Source organism: Hermetia illucens, chromosome 7, assembly GCF_905115235.1.
Source record: "Hermetia illucens chromosome 7, iHerIll2.2.curated.20191125, whole genome shotgun sequence".
Lineage (NCBI taxonomy): Eukaryota > Metazoa > Arthropoda > Insecta > Diptera > Stratiomyidae > Hermetia > Hermetia illucens.
The window spans coordinates 196,085-216,127 of NC_051855.1; the positions used below are offsets into that span (position 1 = coordinate 196,085).

Here is a 20,043-nt window from a genome sequence, read left to right on the forward strand (position 1 = left end):
TCTTTCTAACCCCTTTAGTGTTTTCTGTTTCAGTGGTGTTTGATTACCCCATCGTTCCGAAGTTAGGTTTCGGCAACCCGGAACGAGAGCAACCACGGTCCTCTAGTAAAACATCCAGGTGCTAGTGCGCGAGCTTGGCCAACGCCGAGCAGGGTAGTTCACTGGAAGAGGCCGTTTACGAGAATGCTGAAACAGTGATAGTCGTCTAAATATCTCTCTAACGTTTAGTAATTTGGAATAATTTCTCTTAAATGTTGTCCCATGCGGTTTAAAAAGTTTTCAAGGAAAATTCCGTTTTATGTAGGAAAAAAAAAAAACGAAAATGCCGCGCCACATCCTGATGTATTTGGCTAGAGGATTGTTACTCACAGAAAACTCATGAAGAGAATGCACTTGATTGTAGTGCAACGTTTTTAAATACTTTTTTGATGACGTGGGATAGTGATACTCAATTTTTTGGCAGCTCTATTGAGGATGTTGTTGTTTGCAAGAACTATCCTTACCCGTCTATTGACAGATTCTAAATCAGTACTACTCCACTGTATCACACCGAAAGTGTATAGAAGGACGGGAATGGCGAAGGTGTTGATTGCCATGATTTTATTTTTCTCGTACAGCTCAGTTTTAAGGACAACATCCAGACGCCGTTCAAATTCCCCCAGCAACTTAGATTTGATTATTGCCACAGCAGGTGTTGTTGCTTGCAATATGCCGAGGTATTTGTAGACGTCGTCCTAATCCATGCCCTCAATTCGGATGTTATTTTGGCTGTATCCTTCGTTGTCGGTGTGTTTTCCCCGAACAATTGTTTTTATGCGACATTTCTCCAAACCCAACTGCATGCCGATATTCCTGCTGAACTGGATGGTGATGTCCAGCAAGGAGCAAAGTTGGTTCTCGTCTTTGGCATACAATTTGATGTCGTCAATGTACATTAAATGGCTTAATGTACATTTCAACAATATGCCATGCTTGACTTGGAACCCGTATTTGCTTTCATGCAAAAGATGGGATAGCGGATTCAAAGCCAAACAAAACCACAGTGGGCTTAGAGAGTCGCCTTGGAAAATGCCACGCCTGATTGGTATCTCCTTTGATGTTTGTGAGGATACCGATAGCTTCGTGCTCCAATTCTTCATTACTGGTCTCAGAAGAAGAACGACATTCGAGTTGATTTTATACAAGCGCAACACTTGTAGTAACCACGAATGTGATATGGACTCAAAGGCTGATTTATAATCGATGTAGGCTGACGAGATGTTTCGTTTTTGGAGGACAGCCTGCTTTACAGCTACCGTATCGATTATAAGCTGTTCTTTGCAGCCTCGGGAGCCTTTTGCGCATCCTTTTTGCTCATCAGCTATCAATTTATGAACATCAAGATGTTTTGAGATATTCGCGCACAGAACTGAAGTGAAGACCTTGTAGATGGTAGGAAGACAAGTAATTGGTCGACATTTTGAAGGGCAGGGTATATATATATATATATATATATGTACCCTGGCGTACCAGGTTTATCCTCACCTGAGTTGCAAACGCAGAGCTGCATGCGACCAGGCGCGTGTCATGGGTTGCGGATAATGACATGACCCACCGGGTCAGCTACGAATATCGCAAGTTAATCTTGTAAATAGGTTGCCGCGGACAAGCAGAACGTTTCCCTTTGTGTTCGTCCTCCCTTACCGATTCTTCCCGTTCTGGGGGAATAAATATCCTTAACAAATCCGTAATGCGGGGTGAAGGGATCGACGCGCCTATCGGATGAATTGCAGTGACGTTACACTGTATTTCAGCGGCTCCCTCCCAAATACCTTCCCTACTTTTGGAGATAACCATGGGGCATTGCAACATTGGGGCTCTGTTGCAGGGTTGACTGCCCCCCCAATACTCGTGGGAACAAAATTGGGGAAAATAATTCAAATTCTTTTGATGGAACCCCAGGGACACGAAGACAGTACCCAACACGGTTAAGGGTCGTTCAACAACATCAGAGCGGCCAGGGACGGGAGACCTAGGCGTCGTGTGGCTTGGACGAACCAACTCAACGAATTTATCGTCCGCGCCTATTACCGTGTCACGGATTTGGAAGGGAATCCATCAGGGTACAGACATCGACTACATGACGCGTTCATAACCCGATTTCCGGAGCTAAGTCATGTTCCGGAACAGAACGTCGTTAACCAGTACCGGGTGATCGTGAATAACAACCGAGTTGCCTTACCAACTAGGCAACAAATCTTCCAAGAGGTTTCACTTGAGCTCGGGCTGGAGTCATCAAATTACCGGACTAGTCAAAGGAGTAACACAAGTACTCCACCTGTAAGGCACTCCATGAATCCAGTAGTCAGGAGAAGCTTAGTAACTGGGGATGTCGACCCAATTTATAATGAGGCTTTGATCGCATTCCAGGTCGGATCCACAGAGTATGCTGAGATTCTCCCAGACGCTAAGCCAAAGATCCCAAAACTGAAGTTTACTTCGGCAACTACTAACATCATTGCTGCCGTTGGCAGAATTTTGGCTGATCGTTTGGCTAGCAAGATTATTGCTACAGAGGTTCACAGCCTGATCTACGTTGCAGCTGCCACGGCTATTCGTCCCCATAATCAACATCTTAGAGCGAATAACAGAGGTATGCGCAGAAGGACTTCACCGTTCTGGGTGTTTCGACTCAACAAAAGAGTCGAAAAGTTGAGAAAGGAGATTGGTCGCGTCACGAAAGCACTCCTTTGAAATCCATCATCAAGAGTGCACAGATGCGTTGCGAACATCATTGGAAACTACCATCTGTCCAATGATATGCCAATCGAAAAAATCCTCGAGGTGCTGAAGCAGAAACTTGCGGTATGCTCCAATCGCATCCATAGGTATCAAAAAAACTTTCAGCGAAGGACAGACAACACCTTGTTCTTTCAGAACCAACGGGGATTCTACAAAAATCTCACCAACTCAGATAGGGAAAGTAACCTCGATCTGGATCAGGCAGAAGACTTCTGGAGAAGTGTTTGGAGCGAATCCAGCCGTTGCAATTTAGAAGCAGCGTGGCTCCCACACCTTATGCGTTCATGCGAGGCCCTCCCCGAAATGACCATGCCTGACGTAACTGAAGTCGACGCTGAAGCAGCCTTTGACAAGGCAGGTAACTGGAAGGCGCCAGGAGTTGACAAGATTCACAACTTCTGGCTGAGGCGGTTCAAGAGCACTCACAGGATATTGGCAAATCAATTTAATCAGGTGGTTGCCGATCCTGATTTAGTTCCACAATTTTTCACCAAGGGGATAACTATCCCCATCCCCAAGGAACAGGGTGTCTCTTGCCCTTCAAAATGTCGACCAATTACTTCCCTGTCTACCATCTACAAGTTCTTCACTTCAGTTCTGTGCGCAAACATCTCAAGACATCTTGATGTTCATAAATTGATAGCTGAGAAGCAAAAAGGTTGCGCAAAAGGCTCCCGAGGCTGCAAAGAACAGCTTATAATCGATACGGTAGTTGTAAAGCAGGCTGTACATCAGAAAGGAAATATCTCGACAGCCTATATCGATTATAAATCAGCCTTTGAGTCCATATCACATTCGTGGTTACTACAAGTGTTACGCTTGTATAAAATCAACCCGAATGTCGTTCTTCTTCTGAGAACAGTAATGAAGAATTGGAGCACGTAGCTATCGGTATCCTCACAAACATCAGGAGAGATACCAATCAGGCGTGGCATTTTCCGAGGCAACTCTCCAAGCCTACTGTGGTTTTGTTTGGCTTTGAATCCGCTGTCCCATCTTTTTCATGAAAGCAAATACGGGTTCCAAGTCAAGCATGGCATATTGTCGAAATGTACACGACATCAAATTGTATGCCAAAGACGAGAACCAACTTCGCTCCTTGCTGGACATCACCATCCAGTTCAGCAGGGATATCGGCATGCAATTGGGTTTGGAGAAATGTCGCATAAAAACAATTGTTCGGGGAAAACACACCGACAACGAAGGATACAGCCAAAATAACATCCGAATTGAGGGTATGGATTCGGACGACGTCTACAAAACCTCGGCATATTGCAAGCAACAGCACCTGCTGTGGCAATAATCAAATCTAAGTTGCTGGGGGAATTTGAACGGCGTCTGGATGTTGTCCTTAAAACTGAGCTGTACGAGAAAAATAAAATCATGGCAATCAACACCTTCACCATTCGCGTCCTTCTATACACTTTCGGTGTGATACGGTGGAGTAATACTGATTTAGAATCTGTCAATAGACGGGTAAGGATAGTTCTTGCAAACAACAACATCCACAATAGAGCTGCCGAAAAATTGAGTATCACTCTCCCATGTCATCAGGGAGGAAGGAGGGTACTTGATTTAAAAACGTTGCACTACAATCAAGTGCATTCTCTTCGTGAGTTTTTCTATGAGAAACAATCCTCTAGCCAAATACATCAGGCTACCGTCATGGCAGATAATAAATTATCTCCTTTGAACTTGAGAAGCAGAGAATGGGATCCTATGTCGAATGTTACTTCAGTCCAACAGAAGATCGACATATGGAAAGAGAAACCCATTCACGGAGGTCATATAAAAAATTTGTTGTTGTCAGGCATTGACATCGAAGCCTCCAACAAATGGTTGACTAATCGTGTACTTTTCTATGAGACCGAAGCATTCCTAACTTCAATTCAGGATGCTTCGCTCCCAACAAAAAATTATAAACGGTACATCCTTCACGACTTCTCAATCACCAACTCCGCTTGTAGGTTATGCAATTGTGAAGAGGAGACCATCCAGCACACAACATCTGCGTGCAGGATGTTGAGCAGTACCGAGTACACCAATCAACAATAATAACAAACTTGTTAGCACTGATGAAGGGAACAAGTGGTTCCCGGAATGTCGGTATTTGCAAGAATAAATATCCACACCAACGAAAAAGAAACAAGAAGTTTTTATTATTTCAATTAATTAATCGTTGGAAACACCGCATAATTTCACTCAGAGTACCGTTTATAATTTTGGTTTGGAGTGAAGCATCCTGAATTGAAGGTTGGTGTAATGACCCTCAGTTAGAAATTCGGTTTCTTGTTACTCTCGTAGAACTCGGCTATTGTATCATGGGCGAGGTCCTTTTCCATATTAAAGAGATTCCACGAGCCATCATAGTAAACTGAACAAAGGTGTATGAAACAATCATCCCTTGGTTTAATCTTCCATCAACCGAATTCAGTCTCGTCCGCGACTATCAGCATATTATAGCGAGAACTTTATGGAGTAATTAATGAAGACAATGTGTTCGAACAATACATTTCGCACGGTTATACTGAAGCAGGGTTATTAGTAGGGGCCGTTATAGTAGGAATCTGAGTATGGTTAGCCAGAAAAAAAAGAGAGGATGACGGTCACCGCACTTTTATAAGCCAGCTAGCAATAAAGGATCGGCAGCACAGGAGATGGGATCAAACATCGACAAATCATATAGGTACTGTCTCAACCGCAAATTCCTCAGTCTAGAATTTCTGTATATACATTCCCAAGTAAAAGAAAACCCGTAGTTGGATCCGAAATTAAAATTGTATATTGTGTCCGGATAGCTGAGTGGTTAGAGCACAAGGCTGTCGTATGGAAGGTCGCGGTTCAAATCTCACGGCGGACAGTGGAATTTGTATCGTAATTTGACGTCGGATACTAGCCGACTCAACTTTGAGTGAGTACCTGAACCAAATCAGGGTAATAATCCCAGGCGAGCACAATGCTGACCACATTGCGATTATTATTATTATTTCCGAGTTATCACAATCTCGGCAGATGCCGGATTTTACCTAATACTAACACTAAGTGCCAAGCATTTAGGCTCGGGCAATCTTACCTACTTAAAAACTAAAGGGGCGCTGGTGGTGGTGGCCGGTGGTAGGTCAGTGGGAGAATCCGTCGAGTACTCCCCGCAACATCGAGCACGTATGCAGAATGGTGTACTTCTACATGGATTGAACCAGACTGTGCGAAAGTCCCAGGACATCAAGGGAAGCCGTCAGGGATTTAGGTACAATACCTGTAGCTGACAATATTATGGGAACTACAACCACCCGCTCGAGACGCTAAATTTCTTTGATTTCCCGAGCCAATGGCTCATAGTTCACCTTCTTCTCCACGTATTTCCGTTCAATGTTGCTATTATGGGGGATAGCAACATCAATAATATACGCGGAGCGACCCGTCTTGTCAACTAACAGTACGTCAGGCTTATTGTGTGCGGTATGGCGATCAGTCAGAACTTGCCGGTCCCAATACATGCTGTAAGCAGAACTATCAAGTACTGCTTGCGGCTCATATCGGTAAACCGGACATGTTCCCGTGATCAGCCCATGCTTACATGCAAGGTTTTGATGGATAACCTTACATACCGCATTATGCCTGGTGATGTATTGCACCGGTGCCATAACAGTACAGCCAGAAATGAGATGGTCCAACGTCTTTAACGCCGAACCACACATTCTGCACTGGTCGTTCTCCACCCGTTCTTTCATGATGAGCTTTTTATAAGCTCGGGTGGGGACCACGCCATCCTGAATGGCACACATGAACCCCTCCGTCTCAGCAAAGAGTTCCCCAGCACACAGCCATCTGTTGGACAGATGCAAATCGACAAATGGCTGCCAAAGATAATTCACGTGTTTACCGTGCATTGCCTTCGACTTCCATTCATCGATCCGCTCTTGGTCCGACTTCACCCCACTCAGAGGATTGAAAGATCGATCCTTCAAGTTAAGTGAAGTCAGTCCACAGTCTGCCTTACAGACAGCCGCATGCAAGGGACTCGCCTGCTCTTTGCTGTAAAAATAAGCTGTATATTGTATTGTATATTAATAATATTAATTAATATTCACTAACCCACGTAAATTATATAATATCATAAGTGACTAATCTAAATTAACAACAGGCCGGCGGCAGAAAGTCACGGCTAAGAACAGGAGGATGGGTTCAATTTCTCAGATTTCCTAAAGGCCAGGTCGAGATTAAAAAAATCAAATTTTTAAGGTTTTGTGTTGTATTTGAATCGAGTTGATGTCTTTTGTTTGTTTTCATTTCAATCTCGTCTAAGCGTTTTGTAACTACTGTAACCCCGATATCGTCCGTAAAGCTAATGGTTGTCACGCCGTTAGGAAGGCGTAGCGTCAACACTCCATCGGACATAATTAACCACAGTAAAGGCAGAGGTGAGGCAGCGTCTGATGATTTGCCTCTGCCCTGGTAAGAAACCGTAAAGCCGTCGTCGCTTGACTTTTTTTTAATTTAGCTGTGATAATTTAAATTCGTTTGAAAATAAAGAGAAATAGGGAAAGTGAAAACGCGGGTGTTTTAGTTACTGGATACTCGGAAGTTCATTGTGGAGCCATAACGTAAGTGGTAGAATTAAGCTTAACAGCTTAACTTTTGGAGGAGTAGGTCACCCAGTCGTTTCCGAGCTAAGTTCCGGCAGCTCGGAACGAGTATAACCACGGCATTCGAAGCAAAATCCAGGGCCTAGTGCGCGAGTTACGTTATCCGAAACCCCACATTCCGCACAAAATATAAACGACGTCCGTTCCAGCAACGTGACTAGGGAGTCCAGTTTCACTAGAACGGACTGGTCTTTGCTTAACTTGCAAATTTAGACCATGGGAATAGAATTCAAATTCTTAATTCTGGAATCTCGAAAAGCAATTTATGCAACCTTGCATTTTTGCGCAACGGTGCAATCAATTTTGCAATTATGTTTTAAGTTAGTCTTAAGACCGCCGCTGGTTGATTCGGTTGGAACAACCATTATTAAAATAAAGTAATTAAAACACAAAATATAGTTTTTTTTAAGATAAGCCAAAGCTCATCATATAACTGGCGCAGTCGGAGTTTTTGGTCCTTTTCAAAAGAATAAGGACTATCGAACCGTGAATTTAGAAATAATCGCGAAAATTGTTCTGATCTGAAGACAGTGACCAACAAATCAGTGTTGTTCTTAGTTTATGTAACTACATATGTAGATAAAAAACAGTGAACCCAAACCTAAAGAGTCAGTGCAATTGTGAAAATATTTAGTGTCAATTGCAAACCCAAAAATCAATCCAATTGTGAAAATATATATTGCGGATCGCAAACTCTTTGAGCATTATTAGTTTTGATGCGATCAGCGAGATCCATTACGTTCGACAACAACCGATCGATAAATCAAACTTCGAATAATATAATGGCGAACCCAGAGATGGAAATTGTAGCGCTTCGACAGGCACTACAGGATTTGCACGCCCAATACCAACAGGACATCGAAAGTCTGCGGCAACAACTACAACAATATCAGCAACAACCACAGCAGTTACAACAGCGAGAGATAAGAGAATTGGAGTTATCAACGGACCAAATTCTGAACAGATTTAGCCATGTTAAAACATTTACTGGCCAAGGAAGTTACACGTTGATGGAGTTTATCAACGGTGTGGAAAACATAATTTCCCTATGTAGTAACAACGAGTATTTGATTAGACATGGATTGATAATCATTATCAAAGAAAAAATACAAGGAGAAGCCAAACGGTGTATTCAGCGATTAGGCGAAAATGTGACGTGGGATGCTGTTAAAATGGAGCTGAGAGCCAACTTCAGGCCCAGGAAAAGTTACAAAAAACTCATGGACGAATGCCGATCACTTAAAGTGAGTACTCCTCGTGAATTATTTGATAACTTTAGAGTAATTTGTAATAGTTTAAATGAGTTATATGAGTTCGACGACAATAAACCCACAAATTATTCACCTGAAAACAATAATAAAAATTTGGTAGATGTCGTTAAGGACATGCTTACTGGTAGTTACCGTATTAACATTACTCAAAATATGTCCTTAATTGAGGTCTTCAATAAATTTGATGATTTAGACTTGTTAGACGAGACGGAAGTAATTCACTATAGTTATCGCAAAAATAGAAATCGTGAAGTGAATGGAAAGGAATCCAAAAGAGGAAACTTTAAAAATTCTGGAAATAACAATTTCCAATCGTATCACCGTAGTAACGATTCACAACCAAACAGTGATTATAATAATTTCAAACCAAATCGCTACAATAACAATTTCAATCGTAATAATAATAATGACAAAAATAACTCTCAACCAAACCAATACAACCATTCCAATCGTACTAAAAATTATAATTCCAAGCCAACTGACGGCTATAACCAAAAATATTCAAATTATAATACAGACAACTCGGGACAGTTTCGACAAAACACAAACTCAGAACAGTACAGAAACTTCGACAACAATAGTTCTGGACATACTAGACAATCTAACAACAAAAACTCTAGACAATTTAAAACAAGACAAAACAATTTTGACGATTCAGAGCCTATGGAAGTTGGGAATATCCAGGGAGATATAAATTTTCAGGAAGAGCCTCAGGAAAAACCTTGCCCTTAGTGTCTTTAACTATCGATAATACCAAACTTAGGTTTCTGACCAAACATTTTAAAAAAGTATCCACTAGAAAAACTTCCAAAATCACTTTTCTTCACAACATTAAACGGTATCAGTGAAGTTCGCAACAAAATAGTAACCCCTATACCCGACGAATTCAATATTCGTGGCACTCTTTCATGGAAAGTGATGGAGTTAGTAGGCCGCTAATATGACGGTATCATCGGAACAAATTTTCTTATCCCTCTAAAAGCAAAAATCAATTTAGACAAGGGTCACATAGAAATTAACAACAATAAACTTTATTTTGAGTATAAGGACAACCCTTACATCATAAACGAAATTTGCAACCTAGAATCCGGTACGATCGATAAACTTAATCTCGATCATTTAAATTGTATCGAAAAACAAGCCATATTAAAAACTTTAAAGGAATTTCAAAGCCTTTTCTATAAGGAAGGTGACAAATTAACTTGCACTCATGAGACAAAACATGAAATTGTGACAACAGTTAATAACCCTATATATTCTAAAATATATAGATACCCTCAAGTCCATGAGGAAGAAATTGGCAAGCAAATTAAAGAAATGCTTGACCAGGGTATTATTACGCAAAGTAATTCCCCTTATAATAGTCCACTATAGATTGTTCCAAAAAAATTGGACAATTCCGGGACCCAAAAATGGCGCATCGTTATAGACTATAGGCGTCTAAACGAAGTCACAATCAGCGATCGCTTCCCTATACCAAACATTGAAGGCATCCTCGATAAACTAGGGAGAGCACAATATTTTACTAGCATTGACTTAGCGAAGGGATTTCACCAAATCCTGGTGAAGCCCGAGGACAGGAAAAAAACGGCATTCTCCACTCCATTTGGTCATTATGAATATATCAGAATGCCATTTGGATTGAAGAATGCACCCTCAACCTTTCAACGGTTGATGAATACCGTTCTGAGAGGTCTAATTAACAAAATTTGTGTGGTCTACCTCGACGACATTTTAATCTTTAGTACGTCGCTTGAGGAGCACATAAATAGTATAAGAAAAGTATTTGATAGGTTGAAGGAGTCAAACCTAAAAATTCAAATAGATAAATGCAGTTTCCTGAAAAAAGAAACTGAATATCTTGGTCATATTTTAACCCCTGAAGGAGTTAAACCCAACCCAAACAAAATAAAAGTAATTCGTGACTTAAAATTACCTACCACCACCAAACAAATTAAGCAGTTCCTGGGAGTAACTGGGTATTATCGTAAATTCATTAAGGATTACGCAAAAGTTGCATACCCTCTAACTAGATACCTCAAAAAGGGAATGACTATAAACAAAAATGATCCCAATTACATAGCAGCCTTCGATAAATTGAAGGAAATCATCACTAATCACCCCATTCTTAAATATCCAGACTTTACAAAAAAATTTAAATTAGTTACAGATGCTAGCAACTTCGCCTTGGGAGCAGTTCTTACACAAGAAGGACATCCTATATGTTACGCATCTAGAACTCTTAACAATCATGAGAAAAATTACTCAACGATTGAGAAAGAGTTACTTGCCATAGTCTGGGGAACACGATATTTTCGACCCTATTTGTTTGGTAAAGAATTCGACCTGCAAACAGACCACCAGCCAATCAAATGGCTCCAAACAAAGTACACTGGCAAGGACATTAACCCACGCTTACAGAGGTGGTTAATTTCACTAGGAGAGTATAATATGAAAATTGATTACATAAAAGGGAAAGACAACCGCATAGCGGACTTTCTAAGCCGTATCAACAGTAATACACAAGAAATCAATTTACTACAAGAACCAGTTTTCGAAATACACGACATATTCGGAGATCAATGGAACAACCCATCTGAAGATGAGGTGAATGCCATCGATGAATCAATAGAAGTCCAAACTATTCACTCACAAGAGGAGAATTTTGATGATCACATACCTATTTTGGAAACAGTAGTAAATCGCTTTAAAACCCAAATTATACTAAAAGAAAAAAAGGATCATGAAATTGAGTACCCTTTCAAAAACAGAAGAATCTTCGTGGATACACAAGATTTCGAAAACGGAAATCTTAGTGATATTCTACGTAGATATATTACCAAAGGAAAAGTAGGTATTTATTCGTATCTTAACGACCACGAATATAATAAACTGCAACAAATTATAATCAATTTATACAGAGGTACTGACACAACTAAATTCGTCAAATGTAGCTTTCTTGCCACTGATATCGAAGAAGAGGAAGAATTGCGTAAACAGATATCACTGTACCACAAAAATGAGTCAGGACATTCTGGGATAATACCAACATACGAGGGAATCAAAACCAAAATTTATAACCCAAAATTGAAAATTGCAGTCCACCAAATAATCAATAATTGCGATATTTGCAGCGGAGCAAAATATGATAGGAACCCGATCAAGAAAAAATTCCATCTAACTGAAACCGCCTCAACAATTAATGAAATCATTCATGTTGATATTTATTCAATCTGCAAACATCCATTTATAAATTTCATCGATAAATTTTCCAAACATGCAGTCAGCTTCTATTTGGAAGATACACTCTTCTTGAAAAAATAATACAAATCCTATCAATTAGAGGAAAGGTAAAGAAGTTTATACTTGACAATGGGTTCAATACAATTAACATAAAAGAATATTTTAACGAACAGAAAATACAATATCATTTCACAAAGCCCAACAGTCATACTGGGAACGCTGATATCGAAAGATTTCACAACACAATCACCGAAAGGATCCGAGCACTCAATTTGGAGGAAAAACGCCCTATACGGATACAAATGTTACTAGCAGTAAAATATTATAACACAAGTTATCATTCCACAATTAAATCCACTCCTCTAGATGTCATGGAACATAAAGTAAACCATGATACTATCAAAGAAAGGATAGAGAAAACTAAACACAAAATTATAGGAAAGAGAAATGAAAACCGACAGGAGTATACAGAAACCAGAAAAGAAGGATTTATTAAAAACTATAAATCCGTTAGGCACAAAGAGCAACCTAAATTTAGGAAATATAAACTTAAAAACATTCATGAGAGTAATATCAAAAGACCGTTCAAATTCGGGAACCATTCAGAAAATGAAAAGAATGGAAATATAAATGAATTTCCAGAATTCACCAATGAACAAATAGCCGTGATCAATGAAGCAACATCTCAAGGTTCAGACAAGGATGTACTAATATCAAAATTTGGCATAAATATTACTAGAAGCGACATAAAAACATTAATGGAAAACAATTGGCTAAATGATAATATCATCAATTTTTACTTGAATCTTATTATGGAGCGGAGTGAACAACAAACTCCAGACGGATTGAAGGTATATGCCATGAGTACGTTTTTCTAACTAACTTTCTAACTTTTAACTTCTACGAGGCTATAGTTCGATTAAAAGATGGACCAGAAAAGTGGATATCTTTTCGAACGATGTGATCTTAATCCCAGTTCACGTTAATCAGCTACATTGGTGCCTGGCAACCATCGACATAAAAAATAAGGCAATCAGGTACTATGATTCATTAGGTACGCCGAATTCAGCATTACTCGATACTTTGGAAAATTATTTACAAGCCGAGTCATTGGATAAACGGAAGGAACCATTTGACACATCCGATTTTGTAAAGGAAAACGTCAAAGAAACCCCGCAGCAGGAAAATGGGAATGATTGCGGCGTATTTAGCTGCATCGTCGCCGAATATATTTCACGTAATAGCAAAATAACGTTTTCACAAACACATATCCCATACCTTCGAAAAAAGATAATTCTAGAGATAATACAGGGAAAACTACTTCTTTAACAAAGATAACCATACTTCCGCAACCCAACCAGTAAAAATTCGTAAATTTTTCAGGTATTGTTCATAATTGGAATCCTAGCCATGATCCCGTTGTCTCAACAAACGTTAGTTATAGAAAAAATCAACTCCGAAATGGGATACGTCGAAATAAAGACCGACGAAATCGAATTAGTTAGTAACTTTGATATAGTGCTACACATAATCCACCCCAAGGATATATTAGATTTAGTCACTAAAATCGAATTAACCATAAATTCAATCAAACCAAATATAAATAAGAATCTAGCAACTTACCAAATAGAAAGTATCAAATCTTGTATCAGAACACTAATCCCGCATAAATCTAAACGAGGTCTTATTAACCTGGGTGGTACAGCAATGAACTGGATATTCGGGACAATGGACAACGACGATCGACGAAACATAGAGAAACACTTGACGACCATTGACCAGAATACGCACAACTTGATACAGAACCTCAACCAACAAATAAAAATTAACAACAATTTTAATAAAACCTTAAATCTCATTCGAAACGCTGTCGAATCTGATAGATTGGCAATTTCAAATAAAATTAATAGCATTACCGTAGCAGAAGAACGAAATTTTTGGCAAAATCTATTCCTAGAACAAATGATTAAATTAGATCTGATTAAAAGACAAATCGAAACCATACAGGAAACCATATCATCAGCCCGAACCGGTATTTTATTTTCCAACATACTTACCATTGAAGAAATTAAGAATTATGACATTGACTTTAATAAACTTTCGAACATAAAACTAGGAGTAGCCAAATATATCAATGATTCAATCGTACTCGCGATCAAAATTCCAACCAAAACTATAAAGCTCGATAAAAAACTTTTAATACCCATTGCAACATCTGACGGTAAACAGATTGATCAGGAACCGGAATACATTATTGAATTCAATAACAAAACATATTACTACCAGGAAGCAAAGTCCCTAAAAGAACTTTTTCCAAGCAAAAATTGTATAGTTAAAAATAATTGTAAATTCATCAAAAGTGCGCAAGATGAATTAATCGAAATCGGAAACGATATTGTCATTCTTAATAATATGAACAATGTAAAACTCAATAGTTCTTGCGATTCCAGAAAAACGATACTTGCCGGAAACTATTTTATTAACTTTAGAAATTGTACCCTTCAAATCAATGACAGGATTTTTAGCAACAAAATTGTTAAGTACATAAGTAAATTTGTGATCCTAGAAAACAAATACTTACCACAAACCAATGCAAAATTAACTTTTGAAGAAATTGTATATAACCAAGAAGATAACATAAAAGAAATTCAGGAATTGAAGTCTCATAAATTGATAAATTCCAAATTAAATATTTCAATATATGTTATAATAACCATCGTTTTGATTTCAATAACATATATTTATTGTAAACATAAAAAATTCAAAGTTAAAATTATTAACCGGCTTCAGGAGAATCCAGAATTAAGGGGGGGAGGAGTTACGTTATCCGAAACCCCACATTCCGCACAAAATATAAACGACGTCCGTTCCAGCAACGTGACTAGGGAGTCCAGTTTCACTAGAACGGACTGGTCTTTGCTTAACTTGCAAATTTAGACCATGGGAATAGAATTCAAATTCTTAATTCTGGAATCTCGAAAAGCAATTTATGCAACCTTGCATTTTTGCGCAACGGTGCAATCAATTTTGCAATTATGTTTTAAGTTAGTCTTAAGACCGCCGCTGGTTGATTCGGTTGGAACAACCATTATTAAAATAAAGTAATTAAAACACAAAATATAGTTTTTTTTTAAGATAAGCCAAAGCTCATCATATAACTCGCGCGCTTGGCGGATGCCCAAGCAGAATAGCCCCTGGACGAGGTCGCCTAGGACATTGCCGAAACAGCTCTTCTGTATTCCGGGCACCTACTGCTGCCTGTAATGTGCTGATGGTCCACCTCCTTCTTTCCTTTGCACAGTAGGTAATTTGGGTTTGCTCCACAGTCTTGTCGAAATCGCTTTCTTCCTTTCCGCATCTCCTGCATTGCTTTGACCTGTCATTTGGACTAGTGTATGTCTTCGCAATATGACCGAAGCCGAACTGCTTCTCCAACGCTTCGTGAACCTCCTCCTTCATCGTAATTTCATCTATACCTTTGCAGATTATGGTGTTCTCCGGCCTGCTAACCCTTATATCGGCTTCCTGTCCTAATGACTTTCTGATTTGGCTCAATAATTTGTCCGCAGTTACATCATCATCGTCAACGGCGCAAAAACCGGTATCCGGTCTAGGCCTGCCTTAATAAGGAACTCCAGACATCCCGGTTTTGCGCCGAGGTCCACCAATTCGATGGTAGGTAGGTAGGTATCAGTGGCCGCTCCGAGGAGCCCAATTAGCGTTGTTATAGGAACAGGGAAGCAGAGTCCAGCTGGCTCGGATCTTCAGAGCCAGCCCGTAGCATTCACGAAGGAAAGCAGCTCTCCGACCCTGCAGCTAGAAATCTCGCTAAGGTCCGCAAAGAATGGTTTACCCAGTGTCCGCAGCCTGACTCGAGCCAGAGCCGGGCAATCGCAGAGAAAGTGCATGAGGGTTTCCCTTCCTTCTCCGCAGCTTCGGCAATGCGAGTTGTAGGGTAAGCCGAGCCTAGCGGCATGGTCCCCTATGGGCCAGTGCCCCGTGAAGACCGCCGTAATCTTGAATGCATTTGCACGCGTCTGGCACAGGAGCTCTCGTGATCGGGCCATGTTGTAAGCGGGCCAAATTCTCCTTGATTTGGCACAGCTTGTAAGCCTTCGCCATCTCAGGCCCGCGGCTGCTAGGTAGTGCGAGTAGACTCGGCCCCCGACAGCCGCCAGCGGAACACCGACTGTATTCCCCGAGGGACTGCCAAGAGCAGAGCCTTGCCTGGCCAATCCGTCAGCCCGCTCATTCCCCTCTATGTTCCTATGCCCGGGAACCCAGAGGAGAGTGATCTTGAGCGTGCCGCCTAGATGGTTGAGCGTGTCTCTGCACTGCCCCACCAACCGGGAAGATGTCGTCGTTGAGCACAAGGCCTTGATGGCCGCTTGGCTGTCGGTCAGAATGGCTATGTTACGCTTGGGGCTCGAATCACGCTCCAGCCATCGACAGACTTCCAATATCGCCAGTACTTCCGCCTGGAATACACTGGCGAAACCTGGGAGACCATACGACTTGGATACACCGTGTGTATTCGAGAAAAGCCCCGCGCCGACTCCATAGGCCATCTTTGATCCGTCCGTAAAGAATGCCGTGTCATAGTCTTGCAACACGCACCGGTCTTCCACTTTGCCCTGGTTGGAAGGTCCACAGCAAAGTTTCTCGTGAAGTTCAGCTTGCGTGTGACACAGTCCGTGGGGGATGCCCAGATTTCCCGAGGTATTTAATCTAGAATGTTGCTGTGGCCGTAGGACTTCGCTGTCCAACATCCGGACTCACGTAGTCTGACGGCACTGCACGCTGCAACATATTTGATGTGGAGGTCAAGGGGGAGGATATGCAGGAGTATATTGAGAGCATCTGCCGGGCAGGACTACAGAGCCCCCGTAGCACCTGCACACGCGGTTCTTTGAATCCTATTAAGCTTCGTTCTATTGTATTTCTTCTTCAAAGCCTGCCACCATACAATAGATCCGTACGTCAGTATCGGACGCACTACAGCGGTGTACATCCAGAGAACCATCCTCGGCCGGAGATCCCATTTCTTGGCAAAGGTTCTCTTACAGGCATAGAAGGCAATGCAGGCCTCCTTAACCCTCAGTTCTATGTTCAACCTCCAATTTAGCTTAGGATCCAGGATTACACCCAGATACTTTACATTAGAGGAAAGAACCAATCTTTGTTCATTCAGCCGTGGTAGATGGAATTCAGGTATCCTTGTCTTGGTGGTGAATAGCATCAGTTGCGTTTTGGTTGGGTTTATGCTGAGTCCGCATCTTGCGGCCCACAGGCACACCTTTCGCAACGCTCCTTCCATGATGTCGCTCATAATGGACAGAAACATCCCTGATGCTAATATCACCAAGTCGTCGGCATACGCCACCACCTTCACCCCGCTGCTGTCCAATGTACGTAAAATTTTGTCCATTACTATTAACCAGAGCACCGGTGAGATAGCACCACCCTAGGGCGTGCCTCTGTTCACAGCTCTGGTCAAGTGGTTGCCTCCCAGATCGGACTGGATTATCCTGGTACTCAGCATGGATATAATCCAATGCGTGAGATACCCCTCCAGTCCAATACCGGTCAAGGCTTCCTTGATGGCGTTGGTACTGACGGTGTTGAAAGCTCCTTCTATATCCAAGAAGGCAGCAAGGGTATACTGCTTGTACAGCAGCGTGCCAATTACCTCGTGGAGGGCGGTTTCTGTGGATTTTCCTTTGAGGTAGGCATGCTGGGACTTAGAGAAAGGCGTTCTCTCCATAATCGTCCTTAAGTGAATGTCCAGGATGCGTTCTAGGGTCTTCAGCACGAAAGAGGTCAGGCTGATTGGCCGAAAGTCCTTCGCGGACTCATGACCTCGCCTGTCCGCTTTCGGTATGAAAACCACCCGTGCGCGCCTCCAGGACTGCGGTACGTATCCTAAAGTGATGCAGCTTCGGTAAATCTCAACAAGCCACGGCACAACCCTTTCCTGCTGCTTCTGTAGCATGACTGGCATTATGCCATCTGGGCCTGGAGATTTGTATGCGGAGAAGCTGTTTATAGCCCAGCCGATCCTATCCCCGGTAATTACCGATTTGATAGTCTCACACAGCTGGGGTTGCCGCAAACCCTCCAAGCGAGGTTCTGACTCACAGTCCTCCTCGCTGGAGGGAAAGTGCATTTGCACCAGCAGCTCCAAGGTTTCACTAGAAGATTCCGTTCAGGAGCCTTCCGACTTTTTAAGGAAGGATGGACTCTTATGTTCCTTGGACAGAATCTTATTGAGCCTCGCGGATTCACTAGTGCTTTCAATGTTCTGACAATAGTCTAGCCAAGACCGCCTCTTGGCGGTCCTGATAGCCGACTTGTATTTCTTTAGGCAGTCCTTGTATGGCTGCCAATATTTTTGCCTGTAGCAGATGTTGAAGATTTCTCTGGTCAGCTTCCTGATACTAGAGAGATCTTCGTTCCACCACGGTGGCAGGGTCTTTTTGCTGTACTTAGCAGGGCACGAGACTTTTGAAGGCAGTATCAAAAGCCTTCGCCAGAGCCCTGACCTTTGACTCCAGTTCGTCTGTCGTGCCAATCCTACCAATTTGCGCACCGGAGAGTTTGTTCTTAATTACCTGACCAAACTTTCTCCAGTCGATCCTCCTGGGGTCTCTAAAGGGCTTGGAGACCTCTGCGGCGAGATCTAGACTGAAGAGTATCCAACTGTGGTCAGAGAAGGATCTCTGGTCAGACCCTCTCCAGTCCTCCCCCTAAGAATCCCGTTGTCGGTTATTAGGGTGATATCAAGGACCTCCTCCCAACCGTCACAGTTCTCCGAGCAGGGGAAATGAAAGGTTGGTGTACTGCCCCTGTTACACACCGATTGATTTGAAGTAATAATAAAATCAAAGACTGACTCACCTCTTTCGTTGATTTCGGAGCTGCCCCAAAGCCTATGCCTGGCATTTGCGTCGGAGCCTATCAGCAGGTTGGCTTTCTTTAGTCTTATGGTGTTCGTCAGATGTTGTAGTTCCTCTGGCGGAGCTGATCGGTCGTGAGCCATGTACGCCGAGGAAATATACACGTTCTCTGCCCCCACCTGCTCCAGCTTGACCGCAACTGGGTCACTGGAGCTCAGGTCCGGGCACAGGAAAGCGTGCAGACTCTTCCTCGCAAGAATACATGCTCTAGGTTTAGCCTGATCAGCGTCTCCGGTGCTGTGGAATAAATTAAAATATTTGTTTTGGAGCCCTTTGATGGTTCGGTCGCTTCCGACCCAGAGCTCCTGTATTAATGCGATGTCGATGTCTTCCTCTAAGAGAAGGACGAGCAGATTAGCCGAGGCACACTTCGAGTGCTGCAGATTTATCTGCGTTACCCTCAGCATGATCTGCTTGCGTGGGGGGTTTGTCAGCCCCCGTCGGACCGTCGATCGTCATCTCCTCCAACAGTTCGTTGGCGGCGTCGATTGGGTCAAGGTCGTCGTCCGGTTTTGCAGAGCGGAACACTTTTACTTTGGCATTCCTGACTCCGAACCACACTTTATAATCAGCCTTTTTTAATGCCTCCAGGCACTCCTCGTTTATGCGGAGTAGTACGGGCTGGCTGTTTATCTGAGGTTCCTCCTCCTTTATAACAACCCAGTCGTCCATGGGGATCCCGGGGTTGTGAAGGCGCAGGAAATGGACCAGCTTGTCCTTCTCCATGCGGATCTTCGGCAACCAAATGCGAGCGACCGGTCTCCTGGGAATCTCGTCGTAAGGGATAATCTTGAGCTTAACGCCCTCCCAAGCGTCGCTGATCTTAGCGTCGCACGAGCCGAGAAAGTCCTTAGAGAACTGGTCCATGCGAGCTATTACGTGGAACCCACGGACCACCTGAGATGAATCAAAGTGGGGAGTGAGTCCCGGGTGTTTGCCTCCGGTTTCCACGAGATGTTCATAGACCATGCCCGACAGCCTAGTCTCAACACTGGTCCACACCTCCAGCGTTAGTTTGCCGCTAGCAGAATTGCCATCCGCCAGCGCCACACGTAAGTGACTCCTGGCCACATCGCTGAAGGGCTTCGCAGTACGTGGCCCGCCGGCTGACGGTTGCTGTACAATTTCCTCCGTATGTTGCTTGGC

The 20,043-nt window shown here is 42.4% G+C and overlaps 1 protein-coding gene across 1 annotated transcript; it reads left to right on the plus strand.

Moving 5' to 3' along the window:
- Positions 1-8,209: 8,209 nt before the first annotated feature.
- LOC119660838 (putative uncharacterized protein DDB_G0282499) lies at positions 8,210-9,430 on the plus strand. Its single transcript, XM_038069713.1, has one exon. The coding sequence runs from the start codon at positions 8,210-8,212 to the stop codon at positions 9,428-9,430; it is 1,221 nt and encodes a 406-aa protein (XP_037925641.1).
- The last annotated feature ends 10,613 nt before the right edge of the window (positions 9,431-20,043 follow it).

Bases quoted from the DNA above. Each gene is read 5' to 3' on its own strand.
- LOC119660838 (XM_038069713.1), top strand. From the start codon at position 8,210: ATGGCGAACCCAGAGATGGAAATTGTAGCGCTTCGACAGGCACTACAG.